This window comes from Sciurus carolinensis, chromosome 18 (assembly GCF_902686445.1).
Source record: "Sciurus carolinensis chromosome 18, mSciCar1.2, whole genome shotgun sequence".
In the NCBI taxonomy this organism is placed as follows: domain Eukaryota; kingdom Metazoa; phylum Chordata; class Mammalia; order Rodentia; family Sciuridae; genus Sciurus; species Sciurus carolinensis.
Window position 1 is genome coordinate 37,838,054 of NC_062230.1, and position 25,691 is coordinate 37,863,744.

A 25,691-nucleotide genomic window follows, 5' to 3' on the forward strand; every position below is an offset into this window, starting at 1 on the left:
GGCGAGCCCGCCGGAAGGCTCGGGGCGTCTCCGCGCGCTCCAAGCACGGCCGCAACTACTTCCGGGGCGGGCCGGGCGCAGGGCGGTGTTCCGCAGGGAGCGGCTGGGCCGGCGCAGGTAGGCTCCGCGGCGCACGGCGGTGTCGGGGCCCGCGCTCGGGCGGGCCTTGGTGGCGCGGGGCCTCGCTCTGAGGCCCGGAGTGGGACGGCACCGCGCGGGGCGGCAGCGCTCACGCGCCTGCGGGAAGCGTGGAGCCACGCCAGGGGCGCGGGCGCGCGCGGTCGCCGGGTGGCCCCTGGGAGCCTGGACGGACTTCTTCCCGTGGGCGTGGCAGCCCCGGCATCGGGGGTTTTGTTTAAAATTCCTTATTTTAAAAGTAATGCGCGGCTGGGGTTGTGGCTCGAGGGTAGAGTGCCTGCCTAGCACCCATGAGGCACTGGGTTCGATCCTCAGCACAAGGTAAACAAAATAATAATAAAAGCAACAGATGTGGACGAGGGTTGTACTTAGTGGTAGAGCGCCTGCCCATCACACGTGAGGCACTGGGTTTGATCCTCAGCACCACAGAAACATAAAGTAAAAAAGCTATTGTATCCATCTGCAACTGGGGAAAAAAAAGTAACAGATTTAAATATTTTACAAAATGGACAGGCGGAATGAGAGTGAAAGCCAGCGTGGTGCGCACCTGTAGCCCTGGCTCCTCTGAAGTTCCAGAGGAGGGGATCATCTGCTTGAGCAGCTCAGGAGTTCAAGACCAGTCTGGGAGACCCATCTCAGACAAAAAAAAGAAGAAGAAGAGGAAGAAAAAGAAAGGGAGGGTGAAGATTAAGAGGTTTTGGGGACTAGGGATGTAGCTCAGTGGTAGAATGCGTGCTAGAGGCCTTGAGTGGTTTGATCCCCAGCACTGCAAAAGAGGTTCATCCCCAGTGCTACTTCCTGAAGTTTTGGAATTGAAGTGCAGAAGACTTTTAGCTGCCTACAGATATTTACTAGGATGTGTCAGCATTGCGGAGCGTTGGTTATGTGGTAGCGTGTTAAATCATAAATTTGTAGTTCCATGGCTTGTGAATTCTGCATAGGCTCCTGGAGGCCTTGCTTTTTAATCATTGTCAGTGTTCTGCACTTTGGGGGTGTCAGATGTAAGTGTCCAATAGGGAGAGAATGGCCCCCAGCCTGGAGGAAGCTTTTGAAGAAAACCTGCAAAGAAGGCTGGTGGGATCTATTAGAATGGGCCTTGAGCTAGCACTCAGCTTTTGTGGATTCTTATCCAGGCTCTGTGGACTAGTCTGTTCAGGATCAGGATTCTTACTTCCCAAGTGAGGGGCCTGCATGATTTCATGGTGGCTGATGTGAGGAGGTGGTGGTTCCAGGAATCAAGACTCACTGCCCCATCACCTTTGCATATGCTCTTGTCAGGGGCATGCAGGGTCTTCGTACCCCAGCTTGGTGGCTTGTTTGTTGTTTGTCACCAATTCTTGAAAGAAGGCTAGGATGCTTGGGAGTATTCTTCAGTAGAAACTGAGGTCCTAATGGCTTCTGTGAACCACCATTGTACCTGGACATCTGAAGGTGATATGACCAACTTTCATCCTTCTCTCCCTTTTCTGCACTTGCTTCCTGTAACTCTGGACCTAAGAACTTTACCAGGAAGCTAATGGCTTGGCTTTGGTGTGAGTAGGATTCCCAGAATAAAAAACTCATTCCTCATCACAGACTCTCATTCTGGCATTCTGTTACTGGTGGTATTCCATCTCAGGAAAAGTGTCATCCTGTCAGTTACCAGCCTGTCCCCTTCTCTCTCCCACTTTCAGAAACACATAGGTAAATTCCTGAATGATTGACATTTGTTGAGCACTCCATTCACATCCCAGTTTCTGTGATAGGTGCTTTTTTATTTTATTTTTTAAATTTATACTTAAAATTTGGTCTTCAAGTCTGTGAGGTTTTTTTTTTTTTTTTTTTTTTTTTAGTTGTCAATGGATGTTTTTTAATATGTGGTGCTGAGGATCGAATCCAGTGCCTCACGCATGCAAGGCAAGTGCTGTACCACGGAACCACAACTCCAGTCCAGAGTTTTGGTAAATACATAGAATCATACATCCACCACCACAGTCAAGGTACAAAACAGGTCCATTGTCCCCCACATTCCTTCTTGCTGCCTCTTTGGGGTCCCTCTGCCCTTTACTTTTGGTACCACCCGATTTGACCTCCATTCATTCAGTTTTGTCTTATCCAGAAGGTCTTGTAAATGGATCACATAGTAGGCAGCCTTTGGAGCTGCTTCTTCCATTAAATGTGATGCCCCTGAGATCTGTGTGTCAGCTATTGGTTCCCTGTGAGCATTCCATTGTATGGATGTGCCAGACATTCTTCCATATGATTTTTTTTTTGTGGTGCTGGGGATTGAACCCAGGGCCTTGTACTTGCAAGGCAAGCACTCTACCAACTGAGCTATATCCCCAGCCCTTCCATGTGATTTTAATAGCAGTTCTTTGACATGTCCTGTCAAAGGACATGAGACAGAAATTAGGGACTGGAGATGCTATGTACAGAGCTAAATTTTGCTGTGACTCCAAATCCACACTTCTTTCCCATCACTCCCAGGAGCTGATTGGGTCAAATGACCCAGCTACTTTTTTTTTTTTTTTAAATAACCCATCCAAGAGATTGTCAGGCTTTCTGGAGCATACTGGAGAATTCCTTTTAGAGTCTGAGACCTGTGAATTAAAAGAGAAAATACACCACAGTTAATGATTTGCCATAGATACTCCTCGTTTTCAGTCTGTCAGCAGGCTCACCAGTGTCAGCATGTTGGAACTGCTGTTTAATAAAAGAAAATTAAGTCCTGGGGGTGGTTGCCTGGGCTGTAGGTATCAGTCCAGGTGAGATGTGGCGGCCTGCTGCAGGTAGAAGTAAGACCAGCTGTTTCATTTTTTTGTAATAACCAGAAAGACCTAACCCCTGGGTCTCCCTCCACAGCCATGTCTGAACTCAGTGATGAAGCCAGCGAGCCGGAGCTCCTGAACCGCAGCTTGTCCATGTGGCATGGGCTGGGCACACAGGTCAGCCAGGAGGAGCTGGATGTCCCCTTGGATCTTCACACAGCTGCCTCTATTGGCCAGTATGAGGTGGTGAAGGAGTGTGTGCAGCGGTAAGAGGTCTCGGGAGTGTCCCTTTGCCTCATATTCTGAGTAGCATCCCAGTGGTGTCAGATCCCTCAAGGTGAGGCCTCACGTGTCGTGTAGACCTCTTAATTTATAGTTTACCTGAACCAGAGTAATCTTAGGGTTTTCACTGACTGCAGAAATGCCCAATTAACAAAAGAAAAATAAAGATGGAAAGCAATATCCTTTGGCCTTCTTTCCCTATTTTAATCCATGGGTCCCTCCTCTCCCCTTCTGCACAAAAGAGGAGAGAGGCCAGGCTTTTGGCTCCCCTTTGAGGACAGCCTGACCTCACTACATACAGATATTTCACACTAGTAACACAGAAAGCCCATGACAAGGCCCATGGCTGTGTCTTGATTGTGGCACAGTGTGATTCTTAAGGTAATTTTTGGGAAAGGGTTTACTCCCTTAGGTTCCACCATACTTCATACTGACTGTGGCCATTTCACTGTTGGTAGTTTGGTGAAGTGATGTCTATCCATAATTCCCATGTCTTTTCCAATTCCTGTTGAGTCAGCAAAGTCTTTTGCAGCCCCAGGTCTTCTGCTCCTGAGTCATAGCCATCACTCAGAAATTAGTGGCCAAAGGATTTGTAGTACTCCTTTACCAAGTGACCTTAGCCATAGGTGGTTGGGTGTGCAGTTTGCAGGTCCCCTTGCAGGGTCACAAAGACCCCTGTTGAAATCTTGAGCACTTACATCTTTGGGTGTTCTGTTAAAAAGCAAAGCCCAAAAAAGAGGTGTGCTGGTGTACTTCACATGAGCTGAGAGGGAGGCTTACTCATCAAATGCCCCAGCTGGGGCCTGTAGGCAGTGGGCATCGGAGGGAGCACAGGGGCCAAAGGGGAGGAATGAGATGCTTTGCAGGAGCAGCTTCATCCTTTGCCATGGAATTGCCCCTTACAAAGGGAAGCAGTGTTTGGATGGACAGGCCCCTGCAGTCTGGCCCCAAAGCAGCTCCACAGGACTCTCTGCAGGGCTGCCACTGCATTCCTGCAATCAGAACCCTCCAGAATGGCTGCTGGGCACATGTCCCTCAGTCAGTAGGTGATGCTAGCAAGTGGTAAGTAATCACCTCGTGCAGCTTAGTGTGTGGATCACACATCACGTGGACGATTATTAGTTGTTCGTGCCACTGGAGGCAAGAATTGTGGAAGAGGCTGGGTGCGGTGGTGCACACCTGTTCTCTCAGCTGTTCAGGAGTTGAGGCAGGAGGTTTGCAAGTTATAGTACAGCTGGAGCAACTTGGCAACACCCTTTCCCAAAAAATTAAAAGTGGGGCGCTGGGATGTAGTTGAGAGGTGGAGGCTTTCTTAGCATGTTCAAGGCTCAGGGTTCCATTGGTAGCACCTCAAAAAGAAACAGTGAGTTGTGGAAGGGAAAGGCCCATGGGGTGTTGACAGTACACCTTGCTCCTGGGGGCAGATGATATCTTAAGGTGTGACTCCCATTCCCCATTCTCTCATGGGAAAATGCATTTTCAGAATGTTAGTGGAAATCAGTGAGAAAAATAGGATTTTCTGGTCACAGATTTTTCACAAATGTTTCTGTAGGTTGAAGTGACAAAGTCAGTGGTTCTTCCTTGTTGTTTTAGTCCCTTTGTCCTCAAAGCCCCTCTGCATCCAGCTGTGCACTAACAGACTGGTTATTAATTTGGTGGTAGGTGGTCAGGGTGTCTCAGCCTCAGCTGTATTGACAAACCAGGCCTCTTGTCCTTGCCTAGAGTTTCCTGTATGCTGTGGGGTGTTAGCAGCCTCCTGGCCTCCACCTTCTACATACCAATAGCTCCTTCCCCAGTCATGATATCCAAAAATGACTCTAGACCTTGGTGAATGTCCCTTGGCTAAGTACCTACTCTCAGTCTAGTTGAGGGTATGAAAGAAGGTAGTTGTTGGTCTTGGGCTAAGAGGAGGGGTAGGTGAGAATATGAAATTAGAGAAGGAAGAGAGTTGCTGAGGACTTTGTAGAGGCGGGCGTACAAGCAATGGGAAACATTTCCCTGCCTGTCTTCCCCAACCCTGATCCCCGATGTCTGGGGGCAGAGGATGTTTGCTTCTGGAACGTCAGCTCATCCTGCCTCGCCTGGCCTGGCCTGGCCTTTGGCTCTGGTGAACCTCAGATGTGAGACGACTGGGCGTGTCTAGCGTATCTTGCGTTTGTTTAGGGGAGAGTTAGATTTGAATGAGAAGAACGGTGGTGGCTGGACCCCGCTGATGTATGCCTCCTACATTGGACACGATACCATCGTGCACCTGCTGCTCGAGGCAGGGGTGAGTGTGAATGTGCCGACCCCAGAAGGGCAGACTCCACTGATGCTGGCCTCCAGCTGTGGCAACGAGAGCATCGCCTACTTTCTCCTCCAGGTGAGCTACGAGGGGGCAAAGGCCCAGAAACCCGAGGGGCTCCCTGGCCGCCCTGGCAGGACATGAGGCACTGCAGGCCACGGTGTGCGTGCACGCGTGTGTAATCACTTTCAATTCTTTCAGCTGACAGCCTGGAGGGCGCTGCTGTCCGCCCACCCACACAGGGAAATGGGCCATAACCTGCACTCTGTTCTCTCGAAGCAAGGTGCAGAGCTGGAGATGAAAGACATTCATGGCTGGACTGCGCTCTTCCACTGCACCAGTGCCGGGCACCAGCAGATGGTTAAGTTCCTCCTGGATAACGGAGCAAACGCCAACATAAGGTGATTGCAGCGTCTTAACTGAACCCAGGAGTGTGCTGGTCTCCTCTGACTCTAAGGAGGGCAGCCATAGAGGCAGCTAACCAGACATCAGGGTTGAGAGGTATGAGAGGTTAAGATGAAGGGGCAGAATGAGCAGGCCTATCCAGGTGTGGGACCTTACACTTATTTATCAGGGGACATTTTGGTGCATCTTTCTAGGCTCCTGACTTTTTCATTTTCTATTTTTTGTGGTATAGGGGATTGAACCCTGGGTCTTGTGCATGCTCGGCAAGCACTCTGCCACTGAGTTACACCCTAGCCCTTTTAATATTTTGAGACAGGTTTGCACTAAGTTGCTTAAGCTGACCTTGAACTTGGCAGTCCTCTTGCCTCAGCCTCCTAAGTGTCTGAGATGACAGGTGTGTGCCACCAAGTCCAGCTGTGAATGGCATTTAAATTGCACATTAAATGCTGATTCTTGGCCTCGCATGCCTGTGATCCCAGCAGCACAGGAGGCTGAGAAGGGAGGACCCAGCCTTCCCCTGATGCTGTGCACGGCCCTCTGACTGATTCCATTCTAAGACAGACCTTGATGTCTAATGACTCTAAGAAATAAAAAAAAAATGTGCTAAAATTCAACTTGCTAGTTGATTTTAAGACCATCTGACTTCAGAGATTTATGTTAAAGAGTGAAAAAAAATGTGTATTTTAGAACGGATGAGAAGCAGCATTTAGCATGGATCCTGGCTTCTAGACCAGCAGGAAATGTAGGATAACAATGACGACACAAAATAAGCTGCCAGTGGGTCCTAAGCACGGAAGGGCAGGCGAGGGCCTTGAGCATTTTGTGAGGATGTCACATTCAGAAGTTGGGATTCGGGTAGATAAGAGGGAGACAGCTTTCTGGGGGGTAAAGAGCAGGAGCTGCTTGTTGACCATGATTAAAGTGGGAGTGTAGGAGAAGTAGGTGAGAACAGCTTTAGAGGAGGGAGGATGAGAGGCAGTGGATCCAGGGGAGTTAATGAAACTCATGCGTCACGTTCACTTTAATCTCACCTTGTTAGTTTCTTTGGGGGGTGGGTACCTTACTATTAAGACTCATCCCCGGCTCTTTTTATATTTATTTAGAGACAGGGTCTCACCATGTTGCTTAGTGCCACGCTGAGTTGCTGAAACTGGCTTTGAACTTGTGATCCTCTGCACCAGCCCCGTGAATTGCGGGCTCACAGGCGTGCCCCATCGTAGCTAGCCATCTCTTGAGACAGTGCCTGTGTGCCACTTGAGTGGGAACACACACCCACTGTGTCTACAGTTGGGTCTTGGCTTGCTTTTGTCTTCGGCAGGGGAGCTTTTGCATGGAGAACTTCTCTCTGCTAATCACCTGCCTATGGCCCATCTTGTAGGGAGCCAGTTTATGGATTTACTCCTTTGATGGAAGCAGCTGCTGCTGGCCATGAGATAATCGTGCAGTATTTTCTGAACCATGTAAGTGATCCAGTTTATTAGCTTATAATTTTGTGACAGCAAATGAGGAATCATCACTGAAATATAAATTACAACAGAATTTTCTTTTACACAGAAATAACTGTTCTTCATTTATTTAGTTAATTCATTTTCTTTGAACATCCATCGATGCCAAGTGTTGAATGGAGCCTTGGGCATTAGGGGTACAGTGGTGAGTTAAAAGCAACTCCTATTCCTGTAATGATTTTGAAAATGATCTTTACATATTGTGGGGAAATGTTTAAAAGAGGGAGTAGCACTCATTAGCACTTGGAACTTTTTTTTTTGGTACTGGTGATGGGATGGGAGTTGGGGGGACACTGTACCCCTGAGCTACATCTGTAGGCTATCCTCCTGCCTCAGCTTCCAGTCACTTACAGGCATATGCCACCACACTTGGCCTCACATTTTAAATTTAATAGGTCCTAATAAAAAAACAAATTAGGTCTTAGTGGTAGAACAGTTGCTTAGCATGGGGAAGGCCCTATGATTGGTCTCCAGCAAGCAAAAAAAGAAAAAAAGAAAAACAAAGGACAGTTAAAAGATGGGCAAAGAATCTGAATTGACATTTCTCCAAAGAAGATATGCAAATGACTAATAAGCACATGAAAAAAATGCTTGACATAGTAGTCCTCAGGGAGATGTCAACTAACCCTGTAAGAGTCTGTGATGAAGAGGTCAGTCGCAGGAAATGGGGACTCCCAGAGGCTGCTGAGTCCGTCTCTGGAAAGCAGGCTGGCAGTTTCTCTTAACAGTTACACCCAGAGTCAACCAAGGCCGGGCCAGTTCCTCCCCCAGGCACATACCCAAGAGACTTGAAGACCTGTGTCCATAGGGAAGCTTATTCCAGAAACTCAGACAGGAGTGCCCAGAGCAGTGTTATTCACAGTAGTCCAGAAGTGGAAACCCTGATGTTTTGTCATCTGCTTGTTTTCTCTCAGTGATGTTTTGTGCATATCTGTCCATGTCGCTGCACACCCCACTTCCTGGGAATGGACAGGAGGTGCTCTGTTATTTACTCTGATTCAACTCACTGACTTCTGTATGTTCTTTCTGGTTCTCATGCTAAACGTTGCAGTGAAAATCCTAAATTTTAGTGTGTGTCCTTATTTATTCCCTTAGGTTGAATTCTAGAAGTGGAATCGCTGGGTCATGGGTTGCAGACTTCTGATGTTCTAAATTCCTCCTGTTCATTTGCCCTCCAGAACTTTGGTGTTCAGCTTGCCAACATCAGATGAGACTGTATGACTGAAGCTTTGGGTGTTATTTTGAGACAGGGTCTCACTGCGTTGCCTAGGCTTGCCTCAAACTGGAGATCCTCCTGCCTCAGTCTCCTGAGTAGCTAGGATTATAGGTGTGTGCCACCACACCTCTCTTGACAAGCTTTTAAAGTAGAAAATGTACTGGACTTTCCCAATTTAAAAAGTAAACAAGCTTATGTAGTTCATTTAGAAAATAGAGAATTAGGAAGATTAGAACAATCCTCATCATCTTCCTGCTTTAAAAACGGCTAATGTTTTCTTCCGCCTATTTCCTCCTGGTGATGCTTTCTTGCCCTGGCATTGCGTGTCTCTATGGTTGTGCTGCTCATGTGGTTTCCTGGCCTGATTCTTGCTGACCGTGGCTGGACCAGCTGTGAGGGACTGTCTCCACTGAGGGCAGTGTCGGGCATTCTCACCTGCGGCTCCCGTCACACAGCTTTTTGTGCTGAGCACAAACTCTGTATTTGGGGTCCTTAGGATAGAGTCACACAGGTGAACTCTGTGCTGAAGACTTTAAGTACATTTTAGAGCTTGGATGCGAGGTGTGAAGTTCGGTTTCAGAGGGTGGTGCCTTGTTCTGAGACCTCTCTAAAAGGCTGCTTGTCTCGTGAACCAGCATCTCTGCGTAAGAAGTGGAGCGAGCCAGATTCAGCTGGGCGCAGAGGGTGGAGGTGGGGTCCTCTGTGTGGTGGCTGCCAGCCTCTCCCTTCCGCTTCCCCCCTGAAGTGCCACAGCCCCTCTCCATTCTGCATCTGCCAAGCAAGATTATAAACCTGGCAGGGGAGAGTCACTGCAGCTGTGAGGTGGCTTGGTGACTACTCCTGGTGACATGACCACAAAGCCTCTCTCTTGTGGTTAAGAAGAGAGTGAGAGCAAAACTTGGAACAGTTGGTCAAGTGCATCTCCTTCCCCCTGTTGTGTGGTGTCTCTCCCACTTGGGAGTGATCCAGAGCCTGCAGACCTTGTCTTCTCATCCTCCAGCAGCACAGGGAGCGCAGGGACTCTGAGGGGGGCTTCCTGACTCTCCTTCATCGGCCTTCACAGGGAGTCAGAGTGGACACAAGAGATCATAGTGGAGCCACAGCCCGGATGCTGGCCAAACAGTATGGACACATGAAGATCGTGGCCTTGATAGACACTCACTCACCTGCTCTGCCTAAGAATCTCTACCGGAGCCCAGGTACCTGCATTTACTGCTCTGCTTTATACATTCTGGGTCTCTGGCTGTTAGGGGCTTTCAGAAGAGGGCAACTACCTTCCCTTCTGGGAGGCCCTCTCAGCTCTTGCTCTAAGGAGAGAGAGAGATGGTCAATTAATGTGAAGAGTGGTCCCTGCCGGCCAGAAAATGTGCATAGCCCAGGGAGTGTGGAGCCCCCTGGGAAGAGGGGTAGGAGGGGAGTCTCACAGTGGTTTCTTTTCTGGTTTTTTTTTTTTTTTTTTTTTTTTTTTGATTTATATTTTTGTGGAGCTGGGGATCAAACTCAGGGCCTTGAACATATTAGCTCTATCATGGAACCATATCCCCAGTCCTGATTTTGTATAGCCAAAAGTATTTACCTTTATTGCCTCTGAATTTTTTTTTTTTGCCGGGTGGTGCTGGGGATCGAACACCCAGGGCCTTATACATTCGAGGTAAGCAGCACTCTACCAACTGAGCTGTATCCCCAGCTCACCTCTGGATTTTGAATCATAGAAAATCTTTCCCAGCCCAGCATAGTTATGCACATCTCTAATCTCAGCTACTCAGGAAGCCGAGACATAGGGATCAAACATTCAAGGCCAACCCAGGCAACCTAGCAATACCCTGTCCAAAATCAAAAACCAAAAGGAGGACTAGGGTTATAGCTCATTGTAAAGCACCTTGGGGTCCAACCCTCAGTATTGCAAAGACAAAATCTCCCTAGTCCCTGGTTGTACAAATATCACCCATGAGCTGGGCACAGTGGTGGTGCTTGTAATTCCAGTGACTCCAGAGGCTGAGGCAGGAGGATCATGATCTCAAGGCCAGCCTCAGCAATTAGCAAGCTTAGACCCTGTCTCAAAATAAAAACTAAAAAGGGCTGGGGATATAGTGCAGTGGTGGAGTGCCCACGGGCTTGATCCCCAGTACCACGGGGAAAATGCCCAGGGACCCAGGTTACTGCTTGTACTTGTATGGTGTAGAGGTTTTTTGGTTTTGTGTCTGTGTGTGTCTGGCACTGGGTGTCAAACCCAGGGCCGCTCAAAGTGCTGGAAATGGCTTGTCCACTGGAACACATTGCCACCCTGTGGTTTCTCTTTTTACATTTAGATCTCTGATCCATTCATACTTTTTTCTCACAGGTGGTGAGGCATGGATCTAATATTCTTTTTTTTTTCCTTTTTACTGGGAATTGAACCCAGGGAAGCTCTATCACTGAGCTACATATCCAGCCCTTTTGTAAAATTTTTGTTTTGAGATAGGATCTTGCTAAGTAGTCCAAACTGTCCTTGAACTTTTTGATCCTCTTGCCTTCACCTCTCAGGTAGCTGGGATTATAGGTGTGCACCACCCTGTCCAGAATTTTCTTCTTCCGAGTTGCCCCAGTATCTTTTATGTAAAAGTCCAGCTTTGATCTAGTGGTTGGAGACGCCTTCTTTGTCATCTCCTAAATCTCCATTTTATCTGTGTCCTGCTCTGCTCCACTGGTCTCTTATTTGTGCCCCAGGCCATGCTGTTTGACCAGAGGCCTTTCGTAGCTGGCTTCTCTCTGGAGTAGAGACTCCCCTCAGAGCTCACCCTTTCAGTGTTTCTCCAGCTACTTAGTATTCTGTTCCCCTATATGGACTTGAGTGTCAACTTATCTAACTCCTTGAAAAGCACTATTTTTACTGGGACGATAATAAATTTGTAAATTTACTTTATCTTTATGTGGTCACATTATCCCATCCAGAGTAAAAGGAATGTGTTTTGTTCTCTTGTACTTTTTGGACTTTCAGGAGGGTTTTAACTTTTTCTTCATATACATTTTGCTGTGTTTATTCTGAAGTATTTGATTGTCTTTGCTGCGGTTGTAACCGGGGTTTTCTTTACCATTGTACTCTTAACTGCTTATTGTCAGTGTGTATGAAGGCAGTTGTTGTCTCTATGCTAATTTTGGACTTTGTCCTTCCTGAATTCTTTTACTATTCAAATTAATTTTAATATTGATTGTCTGGGACTTCCCAAGTTTACTACAGTACAGTCTACAAATTGAGATGATTCTCTGCTGATTCCAGTGCCTGAGTTCTGTGGCTTAATTGTTGACACCTCTTGTGTGGTGTTCAAGCATGACAGAGCTAGTGCATGTCCTTCCCTTGGTCTTGGTGCAGGTAGAAATGCCACGTTAAGAGGCTCACTATCGTGTTAGAAAAGTCTCCCTCCATTCCTGTATGTGTCAGGTTTTTTGTTTGTTTTTTAAAATAGGATTATCTGCATTTTGTCAAGGACTTATTCTTTTCTTGTTTTTTATTTTGGGGTGCTGGGGATTAAACCCAGGGGTCTTGATCATTGAGCTACATTCCCAGTCCTTTTTAAAATTTTTAAATTTGAGATAGGATCTCACTTAAATTGCTGAGGCTGCCCTGGAACTTGTGATCTGCTGCCCCAGACTCCTGAGTTGCTGGGATTATAGGTGTGCACTACTGTGTCTGACTGTAGAGGACCTTTACCTATATCTGTGGAGATGATTATGAATTTTCTTTGTAGCTCTCTTAATATTTGTATAAATCCCACTTGGTGAAAAATTCACCCCCCCCTTTTTGTTTTTTGTACTGAGGATTGAACCCAGGGATATTCTACCACTGAGATATTTTCACAACCTTTTTATTTATTTTTCAATATTTTTTGGTACTGGGTATTGAACCCAGGGTTGCTTAGCCATTGAGGCATATCCTTAGCCCCCCCCCCTTTTTTTTTTTTTTTTTTTTTTTTTTTTTTGCGGTACTGGGGATCGAACTCAGGGCCTTGTGCTTGCAAGGCAAGCACTCTACCAGCTGAGCTATCTCCCCAGCCCTCCTTAACCCTTTTTTATTTTTATTTTGACACGGGGTCTTAGTAAGTTGCCCAGACTGGTCTTTAACTTGCGGTCCTCCTGCCTTAGTCTCCTAAGTAGCTGAGATTACAGGCGTGCACCACATTTTATTTGATGGAATGATTTTTCACCTGGCTTCTTTTTTTCCATTGGCCTGCTCTCTGCTTGCCTTTCATTTATTTTGAACCATTCTGAGAATGTGTGGGATGCTCCATTTCCTATAGCTGCCTTTACCTGACTTACCTCCCCCTTGTTTGTTTTTACATAACTTCCTTCATCTGCTCAGATGGAACCATATTCTCCTCACAGTGTAGGTCTTTGCATATACAGGAAAGAGTGACCTCCATGGTCCCTGGCCCATGGTTGGGTCCTTGGCTGTGTGACTGACTGATGCTGGCAGTTCACATCTGAGCAAACTGGTCCACCTACCTCCCAGAGCCAGGCACACAGCCAGCTACCTTTCTGGCTCAGGATCATTTAGAGTAAATGCTATTTATAGTAGACTATAATATATGTATTTATAGTAAATACGAGCTCATAGGGAATGAAATGGCAATGTGTGTCTCCACCCATTTACCAACTCAAATTATCTTGCCAGTTCCTCCTTTACATGCCTCATGCCTCAGTTGTCTCTTAAAAGGAGAATCAAGCTGAATGCGGTGGTGCATGCCTGTAATCCCAGTGGTTTGGGAAGCTGAGGCAGGAGGATCACAAGTTCAAGGACAGCCTCAGCAACTTAGTGAGGCCCTAAGCCATTTAGCAAGACCCTGTCTCTGAATAAAAAGTAAAAAACAGGCTCAGGATGTGGCTTAGTGGTTAAGCACCCCTGAGTTCAATCTTTGGTACCAAAAAAAAAAAAAAAAATAGAATCAATGGGAGCCCTATACAAATAAATCCCCAAATTTTGTGTTAAAGATACATGATCAAGGACTGGGTTGTAAGATATATGATCAACATGAAAAATTACAAAAAGCTATGAAATTGTAAAGGCTATGGGCATGTTGAGCTCCTAAAGCTCAAAAGGGTGTGTTGGCTTCTAGGAAATCATTCAGGTGGAAAATCGCTTAAGAAGTTGTGTCTGATGTTAACTATATTTTTATGAAGAAATGTATTTACTTATCCCTTCAACTTAGAATGAAATTTTGTTCTTTTTTGAAATACTGGGGACTGAACCCAGGGCCTCTTACATGCTGAGCAGACTCTTCACCACTGAGGACTACCCTCTAGACCCTCAAAATTTGTATTTACAAACAAACAATATATAGACTTGTTATGAAAAATCTTGCAAACTCAAAGAGAGGAGTGAGAATTCAACTCCCCTGTCAAAGCTGACCTTTCAGCGGCTTGTGGCCCAGGCAGTGGACTGGGTAGTGTGGCATTTGTCACTAGTCACGTCCTGGCGAACACACTTCCCTTCTTTATGTGGGAATACTAGTTGTGATTGTTTTTTCCATTCTACTGTAAAGATTAGTAAATCAGTCCATCATTGAAACACATTGTCTTAACTTTGTGTTTGACCTACAGAAAAATATGAAGATCTGAGCTCCTCAGATGAGACTTACCCTGTTGCTCAGAGACAGAGGCCCTGTCGCAAGAAGGGCCTCAGCATCCACGAGGGCCCGCGAGCCCTGGCCAGGATCACAGCAGCTGGACGAGGAGGCGAGGCCCCGCAGCCCCGCTGTGGTGAGCAGTCCACGCTTCCAGAGGACTCTTGGTGTTGCTTCTCTGGCCTCTGTCTTGACAGGGATGGGACAGCTCTTAAACTCTGACCTCAGGCTGCTGTGGGTGATGCTCAGAGAGATTCAGAATTGCTCCCAGTGATGAGGATGTGGGTCACTGGTTAGCTCTTGGGTTCAGGTTCATCTCCTTTTCATTGGGTAAAACTAGAACTTTTTCTTTTACTGTGGAAGTGAAGCTAAGTTCCCATTTCAGTCACTGAGTGTGTCCACAGTGGAGGGACAGTGTAAAGAGCCTTCCCTGACTGCCTACATCCCCTGGCTGGAGGTGAATTTGCCTCCTGGCCAGCGAAGACTGCTGTGCTCCATCTTGAGGTTGGATCCTGTTTTTGAGAGATGTGCTCATGCCGCCCAGTGGACCTGTGTGCTCCAGGGTCCTGGTTTGCATCACTGCTGTTAGTTCTTAGCCGAGGGTCTTTTTTCTCCTTTTTTCAGCCAGGTATCCTTTTAACTGGACTTGACTGACTCAGGGGAACTGATGGCTTCTAAATGCCCATGTTTAAAGAAGCCGCAGGGGACACCACGTGGTGCAGGGGCTGCGTGTGGGTCTGAGGACGTTATTGGGTGTTCCCAGCTAGTAGGGATGCCTACTGGTGAGGCTTTTCTCACTGTTCCCCTTGAGAAAGCAGCAGTGAGGGCACAGTAGAGGCTCTGGCCACTGGGTCCACTCCACATAGCCTCTTTCCTCACCGCAAACCACAGATGACAGCCACAGCCAGGGCCACAGGTCCCCTCCTGCCGCCTGAATCCTGGTCCCTGACCCTGAGAACCACTGAGGCGATGCCTCTGGCACAGGGGCCTGTCTTCACTCTTGCACTCATGTGGGTTTGTTGCCCCGTCTGTACACAGAGCAGGTGCCGCCACGGGGCTACATGACCTTCACCAGCAGCGACGAGAACCCCCTGCAAGGCGAGGGCCTCTGCTACCGGGACGTTACCTCCCCCATCAATGAGCGGGACGTGGAAAGCAGCAGCAGCAGCAGCCGGGGTACACCTCCCTACCCATCCTGCTGGGCTCCCCTTGAGAATGAGATATAGATGGCCCTGGTTCTTATGAGAACCAGAGTCTGCTCTGGGGCAGGTGAGGAGGAGCTTCTGGAACAGAGTCCCCATGTAGTCTGGTGCTAGAATGCCCTCACAGCCATTCTCCAGCGGGGAGACGTGTTTAGTTGGCGCTGTTCTAGGTGCTTGGGATTTATCAGTGCACAAAAAAGACGAGTATCTGCCCATCCTTATAGGGGTGCCTTAGGATGCACAGCATGAAACAGAAGCAGCGCTCAGCGTGGCAGGAGTTTGAGAGCTGGCTGACCCAGCTCAGTCAGGCTCTGGGGAGTTCCCTCCGCCCCCACCAGTGAGGCCTCTCAGGCATCCTGTCTTCTCATTACCAGAGGAACCTGCTTTCTGTGCCAGCCTCGGGGCCGTGCGAAGCAGCAGCAGTGAGGGCCTGGCGAGAGCCCAGGGGCTCAGCAGTGAAGCCTCCTTGGAGAGCAATGAGGTGAGGTCTCCCTGTCCCCATCTTGCTTCCTTCCCTCAGGGTCCTGGGGTGCCTCACAGTCCATTTGGGATGAGCAAGTCTGATGACACGTGTTCAGTGCATGTCTATGCTGTGCTCCAAAGGCACTGCCTGGCCTGCCCCCTCCACACCCAGGAGGCCTCTGTGAGGCCAGCGGGCATTCGAGGCAGCGCTTCGGGTCTGACCTGTCCTATAAGGCCACAGCAAAGGTCCAGAGAGCACCGCTAAGCCCGAGGGGCTGGGAGCAGGGCACTGCTGTGGCCCGTGGGCGGAGTTGCTCCCAACACACACTTCTTGCTACAGGATTCGGATCATGTCCGTAAAAGCTCTGTTCGCAGACAAACCAAAAGTTATGTGAAAACCAAGAATCGTTACAGCACCGGCGACATCCAGTGGCCTCCCTGCTCTGGGACTTGTGGAGCTTCCTGTTCCCCAAGATTTGTGCCCCAAGCTGAGAGGTCATCCTATACAGGACCCCAGGTAAGACCTTGTGAATCTGGTGATACGCTCTGAGAAGTGCAGCACTTCGTGATCCGAGAGGCACTTCTCCGTACGTGACAGGCCAGGCTCTGTTGAGGACAGTGCTGGTGGGTTTTCCCCAGATGACCTCCCTGACGGTCAGCGGCCTAGATGGAGCGTTCTTCACCCCTCTTCACTGGAAAGGAGCACTCTCTCCCCGTAGCGTCCACATCAACTTGGCCTCCCCAGCCTTGGGGAACAGATTCAGAGCTGCTTCCAGAAGTCAGTGACAAGATGTGTGTGCAGTGGGGGCAGCAGGACGGGACAGGATGAAAAGCGCAGCAGCCACCTGTGGAGCAAGCTAGGGATTACCCTGTGCAGCAGCCTTGCTGGCGCCATCCAGAGTCCCCCGGGGCCTGGTGCACCTCCAGTTCTCACACACACGTTGATTGGAGAGTTGATGGTCCTGTGGGATCTTTAGGTCTGTGTCTTTAGGAAATGGTGGAGCACCACCTTGGAAACTTTGGTCCTCCATTCAGAGCAACAGAAACTTGCAAAATAGAAATTCTGGAGTTGAAAAGTGCAACTGAAATAAAATTTCACTAGCTGAGTTCAGTAGCAGATTAGAGCAGGCAGAAGAATCAGCAGATTGACAAAGGCTGTCTGAGGAACAAGAACGAAGAGCTATGAACAGAAACCTCTGATGCGTCAGGCACACCAACGTGCAGTGTTATGCAGGACGGCAGAATGGAGGCTGTGTAAGGAGCAGCCTAGCCTTCCCAGACCCCGAGAGCAAGGGTCTGCACGCCAGGGGGTGGGACTCCGCCCACAGACAAGTTGTCCTGGAGCTGAGTTTGGGGATTCATTGGATTCAGACCAGGTTGCATCTTGAGGGAAGTGTGTTGGGCAAGGAGGAGCGTGGTTCTGCCTGGCACTAACAGGTCCTGTCCCCAGCTTCTGCTCCTGCTTGTCACTTTGGCCCTTTAGGACCTTGCAGCACTGCTGGAGCAGATTGGCTGTCTGAAGTACCTGCAGGTGTTTGAGGAGCAGGATGTGGACCTCCGCATCTTCCTGACCCTCACCGAGAGCGACCTGAAGGAGATTGGCATCACGTGAGTCCTAAGGGCCACTTCTGACCCTGACCCCTTGTTTCAGCTAAACACTCTGGGACCAGGTTACATCTTGCTTCCTGGCACTCAGCCCAGCAGGCAGAGAACTACCGTCAACACTAGACTTCTGCTTCCAGAGTCCTCTTTCCCTCTTGCTCAAATGGCCCTATGCTCCCTCAATGGCCCTATGATACCCCTATATGTAAGGCCCTTGGATGTTATCTGCCAGCTTTGGTAATTATTATTATTTTTATTTTGTATTTAGGGTTTTATTACTTTTCTAATGATCAGAACATTAAGAATTGTACAAATAATTGTCACATTTCCACTAGAGGTAGTAATTTATAGCATGGGCTTATTTTTCAAGAGCTTGGATATGAAATGTTTTAAGATAAAAGCCAAATAATTTAGGTCTTTTGTCTTGAAACATCCTTTGTGCATCCAGGTGAAGTTTGTATCTTGAAGCGCCTCATTCCTGTGAGTGAAGCGCTCTTGTTCCTCGTCCACTCTGGCATCAGGGCTGTCTGCTTGAGCTCTTTATATCCTCACATGTCGGGCATTGCCTCGTGTCCTTGGCTTCCCTGCAGGACTCCCTGAGTCTTCCTTGAAGGAAGGTCCCTCCACTTTTACTTCTTCCCTCCACTTTTACTTATCTCAGAATGTCTTAATTTTCCCCTCACTTTTAAAGGAGTTTTTCAGATAAAGGATTCTTGGCTGCCTGTTTTCTCCTTTGGCACTTCAAATATAGCAGCCTGGTGGCCTCCGGATTTGTGGTGAGACACCTGACGGTGATTCTATTGAGGATCTCTTATGTATGGTGGGTGAGCTGCTTCACTTTTGCTGCTTCCAGGATCTGCCTTCTGAGAGTGCGTGTCTTGGTGTCACCGGGTGTAGCACACGGACCTTCTTGGATGTTTACTCGCGTCTGTGATCAAGTTTGGAATGTTTCAGCCATTAGTTCTTCAGATGCTCTCCTGTCGCCTTCCTCTCTCCTGGGACTCCCGCGGTGTGAATGTGGGCACCCGGATGGTGTCTCACAGCCTCTCTTCACCTTCCTTCAGTCTTTTTTGTTTCTCAGATTAAATGATTTCCATTGCTCGAATCTGCCTTTGAATCCCTCCAGTGAATTTATTATCGCAGTTATTGTGCTTTTCTGCTCGTCTCTTTTTCAGTTTCTCTGTTAATAGTTTTATTTTGTTTTGACTTCTACATCTTTTAGCTTAGACCGCTGAGCATCTTTAAGATAGTTGTTCAAAAGTCTTTGTCTAGTAGAATATGTCAGGTTTCATTCAGGGACGGTGTCTTGGTTTTTTATTGTCTTTGTCCTGTGTTTTTTTTTTTGTCATTCGAAACAAGACATTTGAGTCTCATATCGTGGTAACTTTGGAAATATTCCTTGTTAGCTGTTTTTGTTACTTTTTTTGCTGTGGGCTTCTCAGGCTTTTTCTGAGCCTGTGCCACCTTGTAGGTATATGTAGTGATTTTCTTGTTTTTCTTGTACATGAAGTTGCTTTTGAATGTCCTAGTTTTAACTGACTAACAGAAAAACAAGAAGGTACCACCCTTTAAAGCCCCTTGGGAGTCACTTTAGCCAGCTTGTGGGTCAGGGCTTGCAGCATGGCCATGGCCTCCACGTCTCTGATCTTTGGAGGACAGGATCTGCACTGCCCACCCTGGTTGCTGTTAGCTGCAGGGGTAAGAGGCTGGGCCTGGGTAATTGCCATTGTGCTAGGAGATGAACTTAAACTGACTGCACTTGGCACAGGGCCTTCTGTAGCTCCAGAGCTCCAAGACAGCTACTCACATTATGCCAGTACAGGTGTCTGAGTGGGGAGACAGATTGCTGGTGACCTGGAATCCTCTGGGCTCACTTCTGAGAGTTTCATGAGCAGATAGACACTCTTATCCACAGGGGGACCAGCAGCAGAGACTTTTGGAAGCTGTTTCTGTACTCTGCCCCAGGGTCCCAGGGCGATCCTTCAGAGCCAAGAGTTCCCTAGGGGACGGCCTTGGCAGCAGGTTGGCTCGTGGAGTCCGTGTGAGTGTAGCACGTGCTGACGTGCATCCTTCTCTGACCCCTGCAGGTTGTTTGGGCCCAAAAGGAAGATGACCTCTGCCATTGCCCGCTGGCACAGCAGTGCCCGCCCCCCAAGCGATGCCCTGGAGCTGGCCTATGCTGACCGGCTGGAGGCGGAGATGCAGGAGCTCGCCATCCAGCTGCACAAGGCAGGGGGAGCAGGGAGAGGGTGTGTGCCAGCGTGGCCGAGCAGTGCCTAGGTCGCACCCTGGGCATGGGCAGGGGGCGGGGCAGGACCCAGCGTCAACCAGGGGAAGCCACCAGACACACAAGTGGATGCTGCCACACAGGCAGGAGGTTCCGAGGAGACGTGGAAGGGAGGAGGTCAGGTGGACACAAGGAGAGAAGAGCCACTAAGGGTGAGGACCAAAGGACAGGCAGCTCTGAGGAAACTAGGGTTGTAAACGGAGGGACCAAGGGAGCCATGCCCAGCAGCTCAGAGATGCAGACAGGCTCAGGCCCAGGCCCAGGCCCAGGCCCCATAGGGAAGCCCTGCCCAAGCCCCAGGGGCCTCTGCTCCCTCTTGCTTCGCCCCTCCAGCCTCAGCTCTCTCCCTGCAGCGCTGCGAGGAGGTGGAGGCCATGCGTGGTCAGGTGTCCCAGGAGCAGGAGTTGCGGGCAGTGGTGGAGAGCTGCCTGTTGGAGCAGGATGGTGCCCGTAAAGACATCCACACCCAGCTGCAGGAGACCTGGGCGCTGGCCCAGGGCGCTGGCCTTGTCTTGGAGCAGCTGCGGTGAGTGGGCTCAGAGTGTCCCTGGGGCAGGTCCTTTCATCTGTCTGCCAGACTGCAGAGGAGCTTGCTCTTGGGGGGCGTTGGTGCCAGCCATCACCCCTTCCTAATTCTTTAAGCCAGGGGCGGGTTTCAGGCCCAGGTTACTTAGTGTCCCCACCTGTTCTGCTTTGGCTCTGGCTTCAGCAGGGTAGACCCAGGTAGCAAGAGGGGCTGTTTCTCTCCTGCTCAGCAGTGTGGCTTTCCTGGGGTGCTTGCCAACAGCTGGGGGGACAGGACAGCTCTCCTTACCCTTGGGGTTAGGGTAGAGAGGCTTTGGGGGAGGCCTCTGCCTCACTAGCATCTGGTTTTGCGTCTGGCAGAGCCTGTCAAGCTGAGCTGTCAGCCCGAATGAGGCAGGACCAGCCGTATAGTGCGACCACCCTGGACCCAGACTGCCCACTGGCAGGTAAGGAGACAGCAGCAGCTTGCCTCTACGGTGGGGCAGAGGGGTAGGCAAGGAATCCCCCAAACCGGGGTTCATCCTGCAATCTTTCGGTGGCTTTCACAGCAGCAGCTTACCCACCTAGGTCCCGCAGCATGCTGATGTCCTGGAAACGGTTCTCCAGAGAACTTTCTCACTGCTGAGGGGGATGCCCATCCCCTGTTGGGAGGAGGCGCAGTCAGTGCAGTATTGAGAAAGGCCCCTTTGTGGCCAATGGGTTGTTCAAACCCTCTAGTGACTTCTGCACTCCACCTGGGTCCTAAGCTGGTCCCACCTCCCAACCAGCAATTAGTGCTTCAGTCAGCAAGTGGGAGGTCATGGGTCTTTCGAAAAAGTCTCATGGACTCCCAATTTGGGAGGTACATGACAGGCACAGGGCACCCCTGCCTCAGCCTTTGGGGATTACTCTCATAACAGCAGTTGGGTAAGGAGGGTCTCCTGGTCATTAGAGCTCAGAACAAACGCAGAGCCTGTGGGGACACACCCCGGAACATCACAGCCCTCTGTATTACAGACTCCAAAGGCTGGCATGCATCCCTGCAGGCCATGAGCCTCCCTGAGCTGTCAGGAGCCCTGGAAGACTGTGTCCATGAGATGGGTGAGTCTTCACAAGGGCAGCAAGGCCTCGCCCCACCTGGGCACCAGACTTTGGTGGGAGGGAGGCAGAGGGAGCCCTTCCCAGGGAAAGCGGGTTTAAGCATCTCCACCCTAAAGCCGGCCTTGTGGCTGGGGTATTACTGCTGTGGGGCAGGCCATGCCCTGTCAGTTCATGTGCCTCAGCCTCGGCAAGAGAAGCTTAAGGTTGTCAATTCCTGGTGTCCCCAGTTCCCCTTCCTCCCTGCTGCAGAGCACAGACTGCCCTGTCACCTCCTCAGGACGAGCACTGTGCTCAGTGACCCAGAGCCTGGAGAAGCTGCAGGTGCTCAATGGGAAGAAGTGGCGGGAGCCGTAGCCAGGAAGGATGGTGAGTCTGCCAGCCAGGGCTGCTCTGGCCGCATCCGTGCAGGGTACCTGTCCCACCTGTCTTCCTCTCCCGTCTCACCAGGGCCTTTTTCTTTTTTAAGAATCTGACGTTGGGTGATTGATCCACCCTGAAGTTGTGTGCCGGGAAGACCAGCGGGCAGCGAGCAGGCCAAGCCCAAGGTGGGGCTGAGGATCAGGCCCCAGGGAGCAATCTGCAGACAGAGGTGTAATTGGGGCTCCGGCCCCAGCAGGTCAGCAAAGCCAGCACTGAGGAAAGGATAAGGGCTTCTCACCCAGAATCTGGTGGTAAGGCCCTGAGCTCATGGGCTGCCCTGGCCCAGACCAGGCAGGCCCCTGGGGAGAGACGGTGTTCCCACAGAAGTAGGCACCACACCAAGGTCTGACCTTCCAGGTGAGGACCAGGATGCCTAGAAAATGTGCCATTTGTTGGAGAATAAAATTTACATCAGCTGATAAGGGCTCAGTTCTGGTCACATATGCAGTACCAGCCCACACACCATCAGGTCAGTGAGGGGAAGTCCATGCCAGAACTCTAGCCTCAGTGAATGTCCCTGTCTGTCCGCATCCCTTCTGGCAAGAGCCTGCATGGTTCCATGGAATTCAGCTTACAAGAAACTGCTAGGAAAGCTAAAGCATAAGCCAGGTGCAGTGTCGCATACCTGTAATCCCAGCGACTCGGGAGGCTGAGGCAGGAGTCACCAAGCTGGAGGCCAGCCTGGACATCTTGTCTCAAAAATAAAAAGGGCTGGGGGTGTGCCTCAGTGTCAAAGGTTCAATCCCCAGAACCAAAAGAAGGGTTCAGGGAGCCAAGTGCAGGCCTCCGGAAGTAGAGGTGAGCAGGGTGCAGTTTATGTAGCAAAGTGCTTTAGCCCACACCTGGCAAGCTCTGAACGCACTCTGAGATGGAAGCTGCCAGACAGGGGCTGTGGGAGTTTTCCAGCCGTAGTACTGGTGTCTTTCCAGGTGTGGAGCCCTAGTTACTGCTGGTGGTGGCCTTCCTGTCCCACACTAAGCCTATGCCTCTAGGCCACTCCCTGGAGCTGCTTGCACTGTGCTCAGAATGGAGAAAGGCAGCCTTTCAAAGCAGAGGTCAAAGGGGTGGCTAAGACAGTGTGCAGCTGGAGCCACCAGGGTCAGGAAGGGACCTGACACTAAGGTCTTAGCACAAGTCACCAGCCGAACTGGTGGCCTGCAGAGGTCAGAGGCTGGTGGACGAGGGGACAGTATGCCCCTGAGCCCAGTGCTGGGGAATCAGAATCCTCAGACCAGCCTCCATACCTTCTCAAGGGCTCTGCACTAGGGAGGCCCAAGCCCGGCCCCGACGTCTTCCTCCCTCAACAGTTCCACACAAGGCAGGGCCCCCAAGCCCCTGCCACCCTCCGGAGCCTCGCCAGGAGACAAGACGCTCGGAAGCCTCCCCACAGCGCATGTAACGTGCCAGAGAACACGGTGAATCCAGCCACCACCAGAGTGCACAGGACATCATCCCATCCTGAGCCGGCTCTTCTCCGTGCCATGGGGCTGGCTCTGGGAAGGGATACAGGAGTGAGTCCCCTAGGTAAGGGCTGCCCCTGCCACAAGGGTCCCGCAACAACTGCACTGACCTCCTTGGAAAGCCAGGTGCTGGTTAGGCCTCCACAGCCTGTGGTGCAGCTCCCACAGGGGTCTGAGCCTTGGGGTGGGCAGGAACATTCTGAGCTGGAAGGCCAGGCACAGGCCCCTACTGGCCAACCTGAGAGGGTGGCTGCCTGCTGGTCCCAGAGAACCAGGAGGGTGCAGCCTCCCTAGGAGACAACTTCCATGGAAGTTCCAGGGCCCATGGACAGATGGGCAACAGACAGGTGACACAGGGACACCTCAGGAGGCAGCTGGGAGCAGCTGCTCCAGGGCGGCCACCTACCCTTCGTGGCTGCAGCCACGGCCTCTGCCTGCTTCTCCGCAGGCGTCATGCTGCGCAATTGAGGTCAGACAGGAGCTGGTGCCTGGCAGTGCTCACGAGGGCGCTCCGCCTCGTGGTGAACCAATGCTGCCCCACCCCGGAGACCTCCCCAGAGCGCAAGGACCGAGGGCCCAGCAGAGTGCCCATGCAGCCCTGGGTTCAGTCTCTGGGGCAGAAAATGGCTTAAATTCCTGGGGGTGGGTGGCGGGTTTTGCAGCCCAGTGCCCCACGTTTCCTGCAGGCCAGGACTTTCTAAGGGCACCCCAAAGTTGGTGACAGATGGAATCCCCCGTCTGCCATCGAGTATCCCGCAGGGGTGGAGCCTTTAGAACTTACCCTGCGCTGGTGCTGAAGGGAGTCCTGGGGCCTCAAGCATCGGGAAAAGGCTCCAAGGGAGTGTCGGTGCCTCCAGAACCCACATGCTGCCCTGCACTCACCACCAGCAGGGCACTTGGGCCCATGTGTCCTGCCCGAGTGAGCGTGGGTTTGCGGAGAAGGAACCCCGACTCTCACTCTCAGGACGAGTACCCAGGGGACTGGGGCACAGCCAGAAGAGCTGCAGAGTCCAGCCACACTCAGTGGCCCTGGAAAGGCTACCCTTAGGAGAAGGGGGCAGTTGGCAGGAGCTGATGGGCAACTACTCCCGGTAGTCTTATGGTGGCATGATAAGAAGGAATAAGGGCCCAGGAAGGGAATCTCCCCTGCTGTGGACGTCACCTGGTCAGGGATCACACAGGGCAGACAGGTTACAGGGAAGCCCAAATCCAAGTGATGATTATGTCCAAAGAGCACAGGGCAACAAGTGAAGGGTGATCCCTCTATCCCAAGAGGCCCCCTGCAGGCAGCCACCCACCTGAGCTGACAGCACCCTCTACCCACAGGACTATGTGGGCCGTGGGCAGGCGTCCCCAGGGCAGTAGTGCACCAGGAACACGAGGGCTTCTGTACTAGCCAAGGAGCTGTGGGCTGGATGTGGTGAGGTCCCTGAACACTGGACGCCCCTTGCTGAAGGTCACTCCTGGGCAGGGGAGCACAGGCCTCCAGCTCCAAACACACCTGGGCAGCCACCTGCTGCTCCAATCCGTCAAGTCCACGTTACATCCACAGGGTTAAAAAACCTAATTATTCTCAAAACTGACTACTCCCAGCAGGGTGCAGTGGTGCCCACCTGTGACCCCAGCGACTCAGAAGGCTGGGGCAGGAGTGTTGCAGCCTTGGCAACGTAGCAAGGCACGCCACATTCTTAGAGAGGGCTGGGGTCAGGGCTCAGTGGTAGAGCGCTCACCTAGCATGCGTGAGGCCTTGGGTTCCATCCTCAGCACCAGAGGTACTGTGTCCACCCATGACTAAAACAAAAATATCAGAAAGGGGAGGGTTGGGGTGTAGGTCAGTGGTAGAGCACCCCTGGATTCAGTTCCCGTACCAAACACAACACAGACATAAAAACCCAACCAACAGCAACAAAAAACCACCAAGATGACCCTCTCTGACTGTTCCTTATTTAAAAAAAAAAAACAAAAAACTCCAACCAGTTGGGCACGCCTGTAATCCCAGCCACTTGGGAGGCTTAGGCAGGAGGATCACAACCTTGAGGCCAGCTTGGGCAACTTAGCGAGATCCTGTCTCAAAATTTTAAAAGGGGCTGGGGGTGTAGATAGTAGTGCAGCACCCTGTGTTCAAACCCCACTACCAAAAAACAAACTCCAGCCACTTTCCAGGGCCAGTTCCTCCTTGTCCTTCAGGACTCAGTTTAAGTGTGTCTGGAGAGAAGCCCTCCCTAACCACCAGGTTAAATTAAGGCCCCATGTGACATCATCCCATCACCCCACCGACTGGCACACAGCAGTGCCCAGTGAGCGTCTGGGGCGTGACTCGGGGATGGGGACAGGGACTGGAGCAACAGCTCACACAGCTGGGGCTGGGGTTCCTTCCCCGTGCAGTGTGCCTTTGCTCCAGCCAGGGCCAGCAATGGCAGCCTGTCACCACTGCCTCCCAGGGAGAAGCAAGGCAGGGCCACAGGCATCAGCAGCCACC

The 25,691-nt window shown here is 50.8% G+C and overlaps 1 protein-coding gene and 1 long non-coding RNA gene across 11 annotated transcripts; one reads left to right on the forward strand and one right to left on the reverse strand.

Moving 5' to 3' along the window:
• Positions 1–61: 61 nt before the first annotated feature.
• On the forward strand, positions 62–22,171 carry Anks3 (ankyrin repeat and sterile alpha motif domain containing 3). Of its 7 annotated transcripts, none has more exons than XM_047533630.1 (17): positions 62–117; positions 2,980–3,151; positions 5,331–5,529; positions 5,653–5,852; positions 7,235–7,316; positions 9,641–9,776; positions 14,152–14,310; positions 15,213–15,350; positions 15,751–15,857; positions 16,179–16,355; positions 17,322–17,446; positions 19,528–19,669; positions 20,081–20,253; positions 20,613–20,698; positions 21,249–21,332; positions 21,610–21,698; positions 21,799–22,171. In XM_047533630.1, exons 2-16 carry the CDS (start codon positions 2,982–2,984, stop codon positions 21,684–21,686), a joined length of 2,055 nt encoding a protein of 684 aa, XP_047389586.1. In that variant the 5' UTR covers positions 62–117; positions 2,980–2,981; the 3' UTR covers positions 21,687–21,698; positions 21,799–22,171. The 7 variants fall into 7 exon arrangements, 5 of the variants coding, with proteins under 5 accessions (XP_047389586.1, XP_047389584.1, XP_047389587.1 ...); XR_007106105.1 differs by lacking the exon at positions 62–117 and adding an exon at positions 1,973–2,034 and having other exon boundaries at positions 21,560–21,698; XM_047533628.1 differs by lacking the exon at positions 62–117 and adding an exon at positions 1,973–2,034.
• On the reverse strand, positions 2,306–25,090 carry LOC124970348 (uncharacterized). Of its 4 annotated transcripts, none has more exons than XR_007106108.1 (4): positions 23,994–25,090; positions 23,323–23,390; positions 14,190–23,245; positions 6,527–9,688 (listed from the first exon to the last, which is right to left on the reverse strand). It is a non-coding gene; the product is annotated as an uncharacterized LOC124970348 (long non-coding RNA). The 4 variants fall into 4 exon arrangements; XR_007106109.1 differs by having other exon boundaries at positions 14,190–20,514; positions 20,816–23,245; positions 23,323–25,090; XR_007106110.1 differs by lacking the exon at positions 6,527–9,688 and adding an exon at positions 2,306–2,717 and having other exon boundaries at positions 23,323–25,090.
• Between the last annotated feature and the right edge of the window lie 601 nt (positions 25,091–25,691).